Source organism: Syngnathus typhle, linkage group LG1 (assembly GCF_033458585.1).
Source record: "Syngnathus typhle isolate RoL2023-S1 ecotype Sweden linkage group LG1, RoL_Styp_1.0, whole genome shotgun sequence".
Classification (NCBI taxonomy): domain Eukaryota; kingdom Metazoa; phylum Chordata; class Actinopteri; order Syngnathiformes; family Syngnathidae; genus Syngnathus; species Syngnathus typhle.
In genome coordinates this window covers 26,497,551-26,514,498 of record NC_083738.1, presented here as the reverse complement: position 1 = coordinate 26,514,498, position 16,948 = coordinate 26,497,551, and the positions used below count along the sequence as shown (strand labels likewise).

General features: G+C 41.5%; 1 protein-coding gene across 2 annotated transcripts in view; it reads left to right on the top strand.

The window, feature by feature from the left end:
* nlgn2a (neuroligin 2a) overlaps positions 1–16,948 on the top strand; it is a 57,877-nt gene that overhangs the window by 17,957 nt on the left and 22,972 nt on the right. Inside the window, exons 2-3 of one of the 2 annotated variants that reach the window (XM_061284973.1) lie at positions 2,347–3,003; positions 11,223–11,276. In XM_061284973.1, the coding sequence (XP_061140957.1) occupies positions 2,541–3,003; positions 11,223–11,276 (517 nt within the window). In that variant the 5' untranslated portion in view covers positions 2,347–2,540. The remainder of the gene's footprint in view (positions 1–2,346; positions 3,004–11,222; positions 11,277–16,948) is intronic. The other variant, XM_061284980.1, reaches the window with a different exon arrangement.

Genomic DNA, 16,948 nt, shown 5'->3' with positions numbered 1-16,948 from the left:
GTTGACAGACATCAGAAACTAAAACAGAAATAAGAAAGTGCGTTGCGACGTTTGTGACGAAAAGGAGAAAAACAAGAATCCAAACAAATAGAGAGGAAAAAAAACCCTGCTAATTTGGGAAAAACAAACGACCCCCCTCGTGAGTGTAAAACACATCATGCGGGCGATACGCAAACGAGGGCTTGATGTGCCTTTGAGCAAGCTCGCCAGATGCTGCTGAATTTGGCGGACGATTGGGGAGGGGGGGGGGGGCAGAGACTGGGCTCGACAGCAGGAGACTCGAAAATGTTGTGTGATTAACGTTGTGGAGTTTGCCAACTGGCGCGTTTCGCCTTGAGGTGTGGATGGTGCAGTAATTGGAAAGAAGAGGCGACACCCTTTTAACCCCAAAATGAAATACGAGGAGGCTCTTATGTAAAATACGTCAAATAAATAATGTAATATATGACACACAAGCGGTACAGAAAATGGATGGATGAATAAAAAGCTGATGTGGCAGTTTTGGAATCAGTCATTAATTTCATGCTTCATTCAATTTGTTGCACTACTACTTCTGTTGTGCCTGCTTTGACCACAAGGGGCACTATAATGATGTCATACAGAGGAGTCACGACTATGCTATGTCGTTTTTTTCGTTTTGTTTTTTTTGTTAAGGATGAGGACATGTAAATATCTGTTGCTTATATTACTTTATTATATTATAACACTGCTAATTGTTAGCATTTCAATTATTTTTTATCTTCTTTGGTAAAAAGTAAGAAAGTACAAATAAGGCATGATCAATGTTTTTTTTTAGCCCAGTGTATATCTGATATTTAGCAGAATAAAACTCAGACCACCGATTAATCGAACGATTAATTTCAAACATACACACCGAACTTTCTTTTTGTCCCTTAATGCTTAAAACAAAGATGTGAGTTTATATCCTTTACATCCCAATAGTCATTTAAGTCATTTCCCTTAAAATTGCATGAAATTAATTTGCGCAAAATATTTGCGTACATACTTTAGCGTGCCTGATTTTCTTTCCGAATCTTTCCTCTCGTGTTTTGACGATAAAAGCTGGGATCTTGGATCCGCCAGTTTCGTCCCCGCCTCATCAATCACTTATGCTTGCCCGCTGCGAGTACACAAGCTGGATCAATTCTGCTTGCTAAATTAAGCCAATTTACATCGAAACCCTCAGATGCACCTTGCAAGTCTGGAGTTTGACTCACAGTGTATTATGAAATATAGCACTTTTTCTATCATTTTTTTTCCCCACTCTGAGGGAATGCCGAGAGAAACAAAAGCAGGTGCTGCAGATGCACTGTGTACCGAAAGAACATGACAAGTTCAAGCCTCAATTTTTTGTGGGCTTACAGGCTAGATTACACCTTGAATGAGGAGAAATTGTATTAAAAATGGCTTAAACGAGCCATCCAAGTAGATGAGAGGTTTTGATTTATCTACCGTCCAGCCACGGAACTACGGACGGGCGAGAACTGAAACTAGGCCTTAATTTTAGGTCTCGGGTACTCAAGAAGGAAGCCAGCCACTGATACTTGAGGCAAAATAAAAAAATGGACATTCAGTAAGTCCTCCCTGACAGTAGTTGGCGCTATCCTGTGGCATTTTGATGCATTGGCACATTATTTCTGGCTGAAAGAAATTTGATATTTTTTTTGTGGTAAATTAACTTTTATAACGTCAAAGTGAGTAGAGTGACATCCCTACTCGGAACTTTTAACTTGCAAGATGTTCCACCGGCAAAGCCAACGGAAGACAACGGCCTTAAGTTGCTCCGGTGCAATTAAGCATTTCTAAATGAAGCAATTAAAAGCCAGATCATAAAGCACAAAGCGAGCGTCGCCATCGGAAAAGAGCTCTAAAAATTGCTGTGAATGGCTGTTCCCGCGCCGTTACGTAAGCGGCCAACAATGTTCTGATGACACTGTAATCTCCCGCGTGCGTTTGTGACGGGCCGTGTCACATGAGGATTTGCACTCAAGATTACATGAACGGCTCCGAGGCGCTTGTGCATGCACAAAAAAAAAAAGAATAAAATTGACATCACCTCGAAGGGTTAACAACATATAGTCCAGTCCTTGTGTAGGTTACAGCAGGACAAGTTGAAATAAATCCAAATGAGAGCGGTGGTGCATAAAGTGAACTCACTCTGCGGGAGGTTTCCCAAGTCACATGACACCGCACCAATGGCCGGATTTATTTTCAGCACAGTTCTGTGCGCCGAAAGCATTTTCCTTAAATGAACCCAGTTAAGTACATCTGTCGCGCGTCAGGGAAGACTTTTCAGAACTCACCTAATCGCTGTTTTGTATTCATGTGCTCTTGTATCTTCACCAGGACAGGACACAGAGGGATGGAACGTAACAGAACCACGGCTCGGGAAGCGACTTTGGATCGTATTCAGCACTGACGTGGCAGAGGCCCGCCCTCCGAAATCCTGCCGCACCCCCTTCCACATGACCTTCACGGGGCGGCGCTTGTTGAGTCTGTCACCCTTGGACTTCTACGTTTTGATTATTCACTGAGCAGCCATGCTTTTATTTCTACTTGCAAGTGAAGGAAAAAGACAAAAGTCCCTAATGGCAGACTGGTGCATGCACTTGGGCCTCACCCTCCTCTTAAATGCGGCCTGCGGTCAAAAGGTGGAGCCCCCCAAGCATCCCGTAGTCACCACAAACTACGGCAAGCTCCGAGGGATCAAGAAAGACCTCAACAACGAGATCCTGGGCCCGGTGGAGCAGTACCTGGGCGTGCCCTACGCCACCGCGCCCATCGGGGACCGGCGTTTTCAGCCGCCCGAAGCCCCGGGCTCGTGGCAGGAGATCCGCAACGCCACTCAGTTTGCCCCCGTGTGCCCCCAAAATGTTCACGGGGTGCTGCCCGAGATCATGCTGCCTGTTTGGTTCACGGACAACCTGGACGTAGCGGCCGGGTACATCCAGAACCAGAGCGAGGACTGCCTCTATCTCAACGTCTACGTGCCCACTGAGGATGGTGAGTGCTGGGCTGCTGGGTGGGAGGGACGAGGGGTAAAGTGGGCGGGGACTGACTCTGTGCTAGGCCCTCCCTCCCCGGCAGTCGGTCCAATCATCATTCGTTCACTCACAGCACTCGAACGTGGTTGAAGTAACCGCAAAGCTGTGATTGGCCAATCGGTCTTAAAGGGGAGGGGCTTAGCAAAAAGTCATAAATGAATGACGTTTCTTATTTCTCTTGGTTTTTTTTCGGATCACGTGTGCTTCTTCCAAGACCAGTGGTACCTCGACGTACATGTTTTTGAACATCTACACAACCAGATCGGAATGATCACTCTCTTCTTTGGAGCGTTGACCTAAATCCAAATCAAAGTTTCATATTTGACTTCTTTTCCAAAATGAAAAGATGTCGTATCTGATTGTTGGCATGATGGCAGCCCAAGATGATGGTTTTCTGGAGTTCTGGTAACTTGTTGGTGGGGGTCATCCCGACTTGACCACATTTTCTTTTTTCCACAATTTTTTTCTTCGTCTTTTTGGGAGCCGAAGTGCCTTAATAGCATTCCAATTCATTTTAATTGGGAAAATTGATTCAATTGAATTAAGAGCTTGGTTATGGGACAAATTAAACTTGTAAGTCAAGGTACCGCTGTATGTGGACAAAAATATTGGGTCATACCTCTAACAATCAATTATTAGATGGAATAGACACCCCTTAACTTGCTGCCAAATATTCTTTATTTGTCTTTCAATTTTTTTATCAAACATTTTCCCTAAATGCACAAACTGGGTCACCACAATAGTTTACTGTCACTGGTATGACTTAAAACGTGGTCATGAAAGGTCAAGCTGCCTCCACTTTTCGATCCATCAATGTTCACCAACATTGTGGATTTTTTTTTTTTTTTAAATTACGTAGTGTGCGAAAAACATTTCCATCTTGTCCGATCGGAAAAGTCCGCATCTTTCGATTTGACTTCTTTCTTTTGAGTGCTAGCCTGCACTTTTTTTCCTTCTCAGAAAAGTCTTTCCCGTGGTCTTTTTTCATATTCGATTCGAAATCATATTTATTATTTAGCCTTTCGTTTCTTCATTTGTAGTCACGCTGGGTTTGAACGTGACGGGAGATTGCCAATCTTGCTTCAGACATGGAGTCCGGATCGTATTAGGACCTTGTGTGGGTTCTGAAAAGCGGAGTCAGTGGCTTTTCCTCATAAATCATAGCAAGGGCTGTTCATCTGGCTCCTGCAGAGTCACGATGGATCGATGGGAGGGGGGTGGGGGGGTTCTGCATGAGGGCGGGGGTCGTTCCCAGCTAGCCCCGAGCATGAAGACGAAATGTGAGCTTCACTCCGCATTCCACTTCCATTAGCACACACGACTTGCACTGGAGAGGAATTGTGAATGACCCACTTTGGAATGTAAATAACAACAAAAGCTGACCGCTGCGTTGACGAGTTAAGGTGCCCCGGATTCGAATTTAATTTGTAAATCTATCGGGATTGTGAGGAAATGTGAGGAATGGCAAATATCATATAAAAACATTCAATGTGCTGAGTCAGCATTTCTGATTTTCTACGACCCTTGATCTGTTTTTGTTGTTTGGTGCTTATTTTGTCCCTTAAGATGGTAACCGATCAAACTGTGCTATTGGAAATGGCCGGCGGTGAACGAGTTAATTAGTTCTCCTTGATTGAGCGTGGAGGGCAGTTCTGCCAGGCGATGCTCCAGAATGTCAACTTGTCGTCCCAGGCCTCGTTAGCGCCGGGCTTCCTGGGCGTGGTTGCCGCCTGCGCGCTCGTAATTATTCCATCCGCAGCGCCATCCATCTCCGTGCGTCAATCACACGCCTCTTGCAATGTTTCAATTTCCTTTCTAGATCCCTCGGGAGCAGCTCGATGCTAACGCGGTAACGGAGGCCCACGGCCGCGCCGATGCTTGCTACGGCGTTGCCGCGGAGATGTGTCGATAAGCGAGAAGTAGAGAAGGAAAAGAATACAAATAAGTGAATAATGGAAGAAGGAGGCGGTCAGATTACTACTTAAAATATGACAAAAAAAAAATCTCTTCTCTTGCCAGTCTTGGTCGAGAAGAAAAATGCACAAAATGGATTTCTGCATTTGTGTGTGAAAGCCCGTCAAGAAGCAAATGAACAACATTTTGCCCGTTGACGTATTGATTAATTCCAGAACTAAATCCACTAACCATTTCCACGTCTTGGGAACTTTGTTGCTGAAACTCCATTTAGTTGTGGGAGAGCTTCTCCTGTCCTGTGTGTCTTCCTGCATTATGCCAGACACGACTTCCTGATCCTCCCCTCATCCATTTAACTCGGAATTCTTCTTGGAGATGGAAACCAATCAAGCTTGGAGAGAGACTTCTCTTTACAAGGGGACTTTATTTGAACATTAGTGAACAGCTTGAGTATGTCTGTTTCTTTTACGTTTTGTCGTGGATCACGGTCTGGCTTAGTGGACCCCAAAGTTGAAAGGAAGAAACTCTAGCTTGTTGAAGACTAAAAGGGTTCGTCGTGGTAGTTCTGACTATCATTTGTATAGCAGTGAAAGAATGATTTCTTAAGATGGCAAAAAATGAAAACAGAAGGGGCCCCGAAATTGAACCCTGTGGAACGCCATACGGCAGTAGGGCAGATTTCTGTCAGGCATCAAAATTTGGTCTTTCCACCTCGCGCCAAATGAACTTTAGCAACGTTAGCACAGTTGCCAAGATTTTTAACAAGTTACGTCCTGGGGGTGGAGCTTATGGAGGCTTTGTCCTGCGCGTACTCCCTTTCGCAAGTCGACTCGCAGCTTCCCGCTCGCCGACGGGTGAGCGGTGGAGAAAGTAATATGACTTGCTTGCTCATCTCAATGATCCATTTAGGCACTGCGGAGTGAATTGACTTTTCAGCGGCACTTAAATAATCACACTATCTGATTTAAGTGCGGGGTGGGAGAAGTACCTCTGATTGTGTTCTATTAAAGATCTCAGGAGTGTTAGCAGCACCGTGTCGCACGCTCCATTTATCCCAATGACCGAATGTATCTCCTTAATACTCCATTTCAGGCACGGATTTGTGAGAATAATAATGCCCGAGTTTGATTCAGTCTGTCAGAGAGCTACTGCTTTCAAAATGTGTTTATTATTATGCGTGTCGTTCGCAATAGTGTCAAACACTTTGAATCAACGCCAGCATTATTATCTTTGTCACACAGGTCTTGCGTTCCATCTTATTAAGATGGTGCAGGTGTTCTCCCCAGCTGCCTGGTCAGCGCTTTTCGAGCAAGTGCAATCGGCCAACTTGCTGTGGACCGTTGATTCAGCATGAACGTACAAATGAATCAAATTGGACAAAAATCAAAGTTTATTGTGACGCTTTCAAGTCCTCACAAAATAGTTATATATTTTTATTTTATTTATATACATATATATACCGTATTTTCCGGACTATAAGGCGCACCTTCAATGAATGGCAGATTTTAAAACTTTGTCCTTATATAAGGCGCACCGGACTATAAGGCGCACCATTAATGCATCATGTCAGATTTTTAATCCAAATCAAATCATTCTCCATTTTATCTTTTCTATTTCAACTTCAGACGCAACAAATTACTTTTTAATCACAAAATAATGATCCATAGTCTTTTTGATTCATGATTCATAGTCTTCAGCGCGCCACTTATGTTTGATTTCATGACACAATGCTTCGGGCAAGTTTAAATTTAGGAATTTGGTCCATATATAAGGCGCACCGGACTATAAGGCGCACCGTCGGCTTTTGAGAAAATTTTGGGGTTTTAGGTGCGACTTATAGTCCAGAAAATACGGTATATATATATATATATTACACACACAATTGGAATATTTTTTCCAAATCCTTGGAATTCAGTTGTTGCAACGGTGAACATATAGTTACAGCCCATTGAGCTACCGTATATTATTATGGGATGATTTGCTATACATACAGCACTAGTCTTCCACACTCAAAGGGCCTTTTCTTCTTCCTTTCGGATCTTTCTGGAACTGAGCATGATGGTGGCAGTGAATGCAAATCGCCCCCTCCCCCCACTACCCAACCCTGAGCTCCTTACCTCACACACATAAATAGCCTGCACCTCCCACAGTGCTCAATGCAGGGGAGCCTTTGAATCATTTCAGCACCACGGACAGCTCATACCCAGATACGCAGATATCGGCGGGAGGGAACCTCAAACTGTCAAATGACAACTTTACAGGAATAAAAAAAAAAAACCAGCTTGTTTTGAGTTCCCAGGGCACATTTTGTTCAATTTGTATTATAGCTACTTTATATTGCGATTCAGCACCACGGATAGCGCATACCCAGATTGATAGATATCGGCGGGCGGAAACCTCAAACTGTCAAATGACAACTTTACAGGAAGTCAAAAAAATAAAACACCTGCTTGTTTTGAGGTCCCAGGCAACATTTTGAGTCAACATTATACTACCTAAAGAAGATGCTTATAAAATGACGATAAAAACAAGACAACCACAACAAACGACGGCCATGCAAGAAATAAAACAATAAGATGGAAGTAGTTTTGCAATACGGCGACAAGTCTCAAACATCAATTGCGCTCAAGAGCAGTTTCTTTTCTTTTCAAACTATTTTCACCGCTTTACATGGGCTACAAGCTTTCCCACCAGAACCAGACGACAAGAAATCACCACAAAGTGAATGTGAGCTGTTTTTCATTAAGAAGCCGTAAGTTCTCGTGGGAATGGACAGACCAAATAAATTTGTCCGGCGATTGGATTATTTTGGTCCACTTTATGAGAAATGTCTATGTGCAACTCGTGTTATTGCTTTTAGTACGCCTACTCCAAGGTCCAAACGCTCCAAATTTGGTTCAACCCCACAGAGAAATAAAGGAGTATAAATGCTAATTTATTAAAGTGTACCTTGTTTAGCAAGAAAAACTGTATCTTTCTTGGTTGCACTTGTTAGAACAAGCTCATAAGAGCTCTATGAACTTTTTTTCGAGAGATCCCTGGGGCGGCCATGTTGCTTGAAAGAAGGTTAGCCGTGACGTAGCGGCGTTGAGTCATTCGTGCAATTTTACAGAGTCAATACTGATGGAAGGTAAATAAATAATCTGACGTCGCAATGTCGAATGAGGAAGGAGGGTTAGGCTAATATGTGTGTATTTCACCTCCACTGATTAAAAATGTCAATATAACAATTACCGCTGCATAATATAAAAAAAATAATACCCTGATATTGGCCTATTCAATATGTATACATTGAGCTTGCTTATTTTGCTGGCTAAAAAAAAATATATTTCATAATCATAAATTATTATAATTATCATTTAATTATTTAATAAATTATTTTGTTTAATTCAATATAATTTTTCATTATGTAAATGTCGATTCTTTAGGTACATGTTGAATATAATAATAATAATAATAATTCATTACATTTGTATAGCGCTTTTCAAAAACCCGAAGACGCTTATATATTATGTTTATTTTACAAAAAATAAATACTACATAATATATTATTCAATATTGCAAAAATATCGCTATATTGAATAATATATTATGTAATATTTTCCAATAATATGTGGAGAGATGAAATGAATGGAAAAATGGTGTCATTGTGTGTTGGTGATGGCAATGGATCTTATTTGCAGTCAGTTTTGGTGTGGGCGAAAGCATGAATAGCGAATGGTGTGTTTGTGCGCGCCGGTTTCCACGCTTCGAAAATGGCTTTAACCTTCACGCCGACTTGATAATTACCACTCTGTAAAGGTCATTCCGTCAGCCTCTCTGTCACTCGCCGCGTCTTCCTTGTTTGCTTTTCGCTCACACCCGGTTTCACACGACATGGCCGCCAATATCATCTGTTTACGTTTTGGCTTCTTTTTGTTTTTTCACCCTCCTCGTTTTCAGTCCAGGATTTAGACTTCCCGTCTCCTGTCTGCCCTTGAGCAGATAGTCATCAATGGCGGTGGTGTCATCTGCTTCATTTAAAGGCTGAATACCTGCACGGCTTAACTTTTTTTTTTTTTTTCCTCTAAATGGATTTGACCCAAATCTTTATGGACTGATCTTTGGGCTTATGTCGTGAAATTGGTCTTGGCGGGTTTTCATAATCCTCCAGATAGACAGACATCATTCCATTCAATCCATTGTGTAGGAAAAGAAAAATCTCTTTGCAAAACAGATTTGCTTCCCAATTGAAAAGTGTGTCTAAATTTTTATTACTGTGAAAATGGAAGGTTCCTAGAAACGTCGATTATAACATTTGCGTGTTGGGATTTAAAGGCAGATGTATGCGTTGATGGAGAGCGCCGTCAAACATTCTCATCAGCTTCTTTAAACGGCATCGTCGTCGTCTTATTTTTTTCTTTCCGTTCTTGATTCCCACCGCACCTCGTCTCAGCCACTCGTTGCGATGTCAATCAAACTCCATCGAGTGCTCGACGTGTCGCCAAGCCGGTGAATGTTGCTTGATTAAACGACTCCTTGTGCTACATCACTCACCTTTTGCAAAAAAATAAATAAAAAAAAACGCGATACAAAACAAATAGCTAGACAGAGCTTACAAATGTTTTTACATTGTAATTGTCATGTGCACATAAATGACATCATGTATATCATATATATATATATATATATATATATATATATATATATATATAGACACACACACACACATATATATATTCAGTGTATATATGGCTTATTCATATATGTAAATATAGGGATATACTGTATATATGTATATAAATGTATACACATGTATATATGTATGTATATGTGTATATATGTATCAATGTATTTAAATGTGTATATTTACATATGTATATAAATGGATATACACACACACATGCACATTTACAATATACATGTGTATATATTTATATACATATATATGTGTATGTATATATGTATGTATGTGTATATACGCACACACACACATACATACACACACGCATATCTACAATAACAGAGAGAGAGAGAGGAGGAGAGGAGAGGAGAGGAGAGGAGAGGAGAGGAGAGGAGAGGAGAGGAGAGGAGAGGAGAGGAGAGGAGAGGAGAGGAGAGGAGAGGAGAGGAGAGGAGAGGAGAGGAGAGGAGAGGAGAGGAGAGGAGAGGAGAGGAGAGGAGAGGAGAGGAGAGGAGAGGAGAGGAGAGGAGAGGAGAGAGATACATACATACACACACACACACATGCATGCACACAAAATCACTTACTCATTTGTTGTCATTTTCTCTTAAGGTAACATTGGAAGTTTACGTCCAATTACCAATTGATTTTCTTGGTAGTTTCCTTCCTAAAAGCAGCCAGTGGTCAGACAGGGGTCAAATGAACAAAATTTTTTTTCACCTGCGCCCCTTAATCAAAGTTCAAAGTTCAAAGTCAGCTTTATTGTCAATCCCTTCATATGTCAAGACACACAAAGAAACCGAAATTCCGTTTCCTCCATCCCACGGTGACGAGACACAGTACACGATAAACATACAATTAGACGACACAAAATAAAAACAAGTCGCTCTTGTTGTGTTATGTAATTTTTGACCGACTCTGTGAATAATGACAGAGTGTCCCGGCGGACGTGGCTTTTGTTTTTTTTCCCCGAACACGACAGGGATATCGTGTAATTGAAGGTTTTTGGTTTTGCGGTTGACCGCGCGACGCTATGGCGTACTAATTGACGATTGTGTTTTGCTCTTTGTGGATGTGATTTCACCGCTTAAATAGCAGCTGTGCGGTTGAAATTGTTGCGGATCAAATCAGCTAATTTTCTGCTACACAGCTTTTCTTTTTTTGGGAGAGGGGGGGATTTTTTTTTGTTTGTTTAATTGGGAGGTAGAAAGCCTTAAAAACTGTGATCATCTCAGTTGGTAGACACGCCCATCCTGATGCAGCTGCACCAATCGGGGATCGGGCTGGAGCACATTTCTCCCGCAGGAGGAGAGAAGCAAAAGAGGAGATGATGACATCATCAGCTTTCTTGATCTTGTGTCTTTTCTTGTGATGAATGTGTCTGTGATGCATTTTGTTTTTGTCCTCTTTTGAAACAACAAAACACAACAGCAACAACAAAACACAAACTGCTTTGTCTTTTTTGCTCTTGCTTCTTCTCTTATTTTTTTGGTATTCTTTTTTTGTCTTTTTTTTTTTTTTTTAAAAAAACGTTTTTTGCCAGTAATCTTTTTTGAATTTTCTCTTTTCTCTTTTTCCCCCCCTTTTTTTCTGAACCCTAGGTCCGCTCACAAAAAAACACGATGAATCTGCAGCCAACAAGCCTCGAGACGAAGGTATTTTTGATGCATGTTTTGCCTTTTTTCTTGTTTCCAGTCTTTTTTGGGGGGGTGTATGGAAAACACACACACGCACACACACACACATAAATATGCTGACATGAATCAAAAGCCATCGCTAGGATGAACTCCATCTGGGAGTCATTGTGTGTGTTTTCCATCCTCATCACCTTTTCCCAAGCGACCTTGAACGCATCGCGCCACCTTTGTCCCCAAAATGCAGAGGAGGCCCATCATGATTGGGCCTCAATCCCTCAGCCCGAGGGTGAAATTGCCACCGGAGTCCACCAATAAACCGCCGGCCAATCATATCAGGTTGGTTCAAGGGGGGCATCCAAGGACTTGTTTATCTCCTCGCTGCAGCACTGGAGCTGATCTTATCATCGCTCTTGTTTCTTGAAGGCATTTTTTTCTTCTCGGGTTTTATGAGGAGGAATCTTTTTTTTTTCCTCTTGGGCAAGTTTGAGGCTTTTTGCTGGGCGGCAAATGGATTCAGAACAGATTTGATCCCCAAGATCGGACTTCACGGGGGGGGTGTTGCCGTGGTTACCTTAAAAAAGTAACTTGATGACTTGATTTTGAAAGTAACTCAGATTAGAAGTTATTTTACTTTGTCTTCCTATCCTCCATTGGGAAATGTTATGTGGTCTAAACATGACATGACGCATTCGTGACGTGCATTTTACGAAATCCCATAATGAGCGTTTCCTTTTCTTACGTATGCGTTTGATAGTTATTTGTCGTGTGTCTTTAGCGTTCCTCCAGTCATTTTTTTCTCCGTAAATCATCGTGTAGTTTTGTTCTGAAGGAAAACCCAGAGTAAAAAATATCTCATTCCCATTCCTGACCTTGGAAAGTCACTGTCACCATTATTTCCACATTGCATTAATCTTCGCTGTAAAAAAGTGGACGGAAAATGTCGTCGGCGTTAGAATGTTGTTGTTGTCGTGCGCTGTTTTTGTTTGTGTGAAATCATATTTTGGTGCGATTATAAATAACTCCAAAGGATCATCGCGAGGCCGGTCGGGGTTATCACACTCATCACCTCAACGAGCTACGTCGGTTTCCGACTATGTCGCCTCCAGCCGACAACTCCCGACCGCGTTTTTAAACGAGCAACCTTATCGAGCTTCGGCGTCGGCGCGGCTCGTGCGTCCTCCGTCTAACAGAAATAATGACAGTCTCGTAAAGTGTGGGAGGTTAGCATTTAGGAATTAATTAAAGTGCAGAAACTAATGACCTACTCCATCTGCTAATCTGCAAACTGTCAACTGGGACTCCCTGAGGTATAGATCCCAACAACGTGGAAATCCCCGGGCAAAAATAAATAGGAAATAAAAAGACTCTTTGATGAATTTGTTTTGCTTTTAATATCGTAAACGAGGTTGCGTCACAGCCTGATTATTTTATTTACAAACGATCGCCGGGCCTTGACTCGTGTGGCGCATGCGTGCGGCTTTTTCCAATAACAGCTGCCGGCGATAAGAATAAGACGCATGCGACGGTTTTAATTACACTGTGATAGTCACATCATTAAGACATGCTTCTATTTCTAATAATAATCGTTTGATCAAATCCCGTCAAGCGATGCAAGTTTGTTTGTAGCGCAACACTCTTATCGAATGCAAATACATATCGGGTGACAGCGGCAAAGAAATTCAAATTGGATTCATTTGAAAGATGATAATCAAGATAAACCTTCATCCAGGATAAAGGAGAAGATTTTGATCTCTTCATTGTCAAACAGTATATAAGTGTGCGTGCGTGTGTGTACATATGTGTATATATGTGTATATATATATATATATATGTATGTATATATGTGTATATATATATATATATGTATATATATATGTATATATATATGTATATATATATGTATATATGTGTATATATGTATATATGTATATATGTATATATGTATATGACACACATAAATATGCTGACATATATATGTCTATATATATATATATATATATATATATATATATATATATATATATATATATATATATATATATATATATATATATATATATATGTATATATGTATATATATGTATATATGTATATATGTCTATGTACTGCGTGTGTTTGTATTGCTGTTGCTGTGCTGCGTCACCACGGCAACAGAGATCCTTCAAGATCCTTTTTACTAGCCGACGTGACATCAGTGCAATTTTCATGTGACAAAAGTTGACATGGTATATATATATATACACACACACACACACATATATATATAGATATATTTTTTTTCATGGAGTGCTGTTTTTCTTCCATTCTCCTTGAGTTTGTTCCTGATTGGATAGTTACTGTCGCAGCAGTGTCCCAATTAAGGCTGCATTGTTGCATCGGAGAAGGAGAACTCTGACAGCCTCTCTTAACGAGAACACTGGCGCCGACAGTCGAGGCTCCCTCTTCAGCCAAATGGAAAATACATGAGAAAGCCACAACGTGGCCTTTTTAAAAGGCGCACTAATCAGCATCTCGAATGTAAATGGTGCACACTCGACTGCAACTTATACATTAGAGAAATGGATTTTTGCTTAACGCCCTGAGAAATTCATTGAAGTCTTACAATATTGATCAAATCTTTTCCACGTAGGAACAGGCAAGCCTCCGTGCTGGTTTTCTGACAGCCCTCAGAGAGGGTAGAACGATATAGGAAAAGAGATGGAGGACGAGAAGGTTGCATGAGGACGGTCGTCTGCATGTCCACGCAAGCAAATGAGCAAAGAAAGAGAAACGTTGCTCATGTGCGCCCTTCGTCTAATTTCAAAGCTGATTCCTCTATCTACTACGTCAAATCCAAAGTGCTCTTTAGATCTTTCTGGTCCTCACCTTGTATGTGTTTGTCTCATTTTCCACAAACTTCTCATGGGAACCTCCTTCGGGATTGAAATGAATTTGGTAAATAATTAAAAAGCATTTTCATCCCTCATTATTGACCGATAAGAAACCCGGCAAGATTCCGGTTTCCAAGCGTTTGGGAATATTTTCCATTACGGGCTGAAAATGTGATTTTACTCGGCTGTCACGCGTGCTTAGAAAGGCAGAATCCACAGATGAAAGGTTTTGTACGCGAACAAAAGTTAAGCGGGCGGACGTGAACGCTCGGGAGAGGAGCGGCGGGGGGGGTCAGCGTGAGTCCGAGAGGCTTAAGGCTAAAAGAAAGCAACGCGAGACATGCAAAGAAAAGGAGGTTAAAGGATGGGAAACAACAGTGGAACAAAGATGGAGGTTGAAGTGCTAATTAGGTTGAAGTTGAAAACAGCATAAACAGTTCCAGTACAATGGCAATTTAAAAAAAATTGTACATAACATGACGAAATATTTCACTCAACAGAGATCAATCAGGCTGAAATATGATTTAAAAAAAAAAAAACTAGTAAGTTGTAAGTGTAGGTAAGCAGAGCTCACAGCACTACCTGTTTGTTTGGCTTAAATGAACAAAAAACGGGGAGGAGACAAGACAGCTCCGGCTCCTGCTGAAGGCTCCGTAAACAAGCAGATATGGATCCAGCACCATGGGAGGCCAGCGAGAAAGCGGCGCAAACACTTCAGCGTCAAGGTGTCTGTCTGTCTGTCTATCTGTCTATCTGTCTATCTGTCTATCTGTCTATCTATCTATCTATCTATCTATCTATCTATCTATCTATCTATCTATCTATCTATCTATCTATCTATCTATCTATCTATCTATCTATCTATCTATCTATCTATCTATCTATCTATCTATCTATCTATCTATCTATCTATCTATCTATCTATCTATCTATCTATCTATCTATCTATCTATCTATCTATCTATCTATCTATCTATCTATCTATCTATCGCTCTATCTATCTATCGCTCTATCTATCTATCGCTCTATCTATCTATCGCTCTATCGCTCTATCGCTCTATCGCTCTATCGCCCATCCATCCATCCATCCATCCATCCATCCATCCATCCATCCATCCATCCATCCATCCATCCATCCATCCATCCATCCACCCATCCACTTTGTATATGTTTGAATACCAATTTGCACACATAGTCAACAACCGAATTGAAATTTCGCAAGAGTCCACGCCGACTTAGCGCCCCCTGCACGTGTTCTTAGATGGTACATTTGTATTTGATTTTTAAAGGCCAAGTCAGTTTATATGCCCATTAAACAAAGTGACATCCTCTTTAGCTTCACCTTAGCAGGCAGTGTGTCTGAAAATGCACTCTCGGCGTATCCACACACACACACTCGCACATCTCCGATGCAATCAGTCCGGCCCCGTGATCCATTGTGCTCTAACGATTGGTCTTTAGGCCGGTGCCGCGGCCTGTGGGCCAGCTCTGCCACTGTGCATCTCATCAGGGCCCATTCATCACCGCACCTCCGCTCCTCCATCACCGTGGCCTCCCGATAACCCCGCATGCATGTGACACCCGTCCAGCCGGTCGGGATTTCGGGCTGAACCGAAAAATGCACAGTAACTTTGAGACTTGACCTTTGAACTTGCATATCCAACTGTTCAGTTCTTTGCTATTGTTCCCTAACAAGGATGCAGCAATCAATAATATTAATCGTTCTACGCGGAGGATAAAGAACAGAGGTGCTGCACCGTTTGTGTTCAATCCGTTGCTTAAAGTGTTCAAGCGCTGCCGCATGGATGCTAATTAGCGTTAAGCTAGCAGATATGTTGTCGTATCTGTACGCTCGATGCTCATCAGTCACTAGTCAAGCAGCAGGATGGCAAGAGGAGCAGGAGGTGGCATCCTGGGGCTTGTCGGTGGGTGGTATGCTGAACACGAGTGTTGGCCTAATAGCGCCGTTGTCTGCCGTTCTGCTCCAGAGCACCCGACTCCTCGGGGTGCCAGCCTTCTGCCGTCTAACGCCGTCCCTCCCGCTCTTGTTCAAGTTTGCCGAGCCGAGTTGGCGTGTTCAGCCTGCCTCGTTGATCCTTGTTTACTCTTCTCCTTTTGGATCACTTTCATCTGGAGAAGTTCTTAAGTCCCAGGGCGATTGCCTCAGACTGCCAAATGTTTGTGTTTTCTATCAAAAAATGAGATCAAGACTCTATAAGTCATTTGAAATCGTTTTCCCCTGATTAATATAACCTTTAATCTGTACAATTCGATTTTGAAAAATACTTTTTAAAAGGGAAGGTAAGATTAGACGACTTGCAGAAGTGTACACACCCTCGTGACTGGGGATGTGGCTGTATTTAGAATGCACCAATTCAAAAGGCATGTTAAATTTGAGTCAGGACACACCTGCTATTGGATTAATACAGTTCGTTTTTTTTAGTAGGCTTTTCCTGTCATGTAAAAATATTGAAAGGTTAAAAATAATTTCATATGCATTAGATATACAGGACAAACTAGGAGAAAATAAAAATCTAAAATAAATTATTTTAATTTATTATTTTATTTTGGGGAAAATGAAGCTTCAAATTTGCTTCATGAACCACTTGTATTTTTTACTCCTCTAGATGGCACTGTTGCTTTGAAGAAAGAGGTTTAACAAACAGCCTGGGTGCTTTAAAGCCAATTTAAACAGAGCGTGAAAATACAACTGGTTCACGAACCCATTTTGATGCTTCAATTTTCCATCACTAAAAATAACATGAATTCCCAAGAGGACCATTTCAGGAATTTTTAGCAAATACTGAACCATCTGAGCAC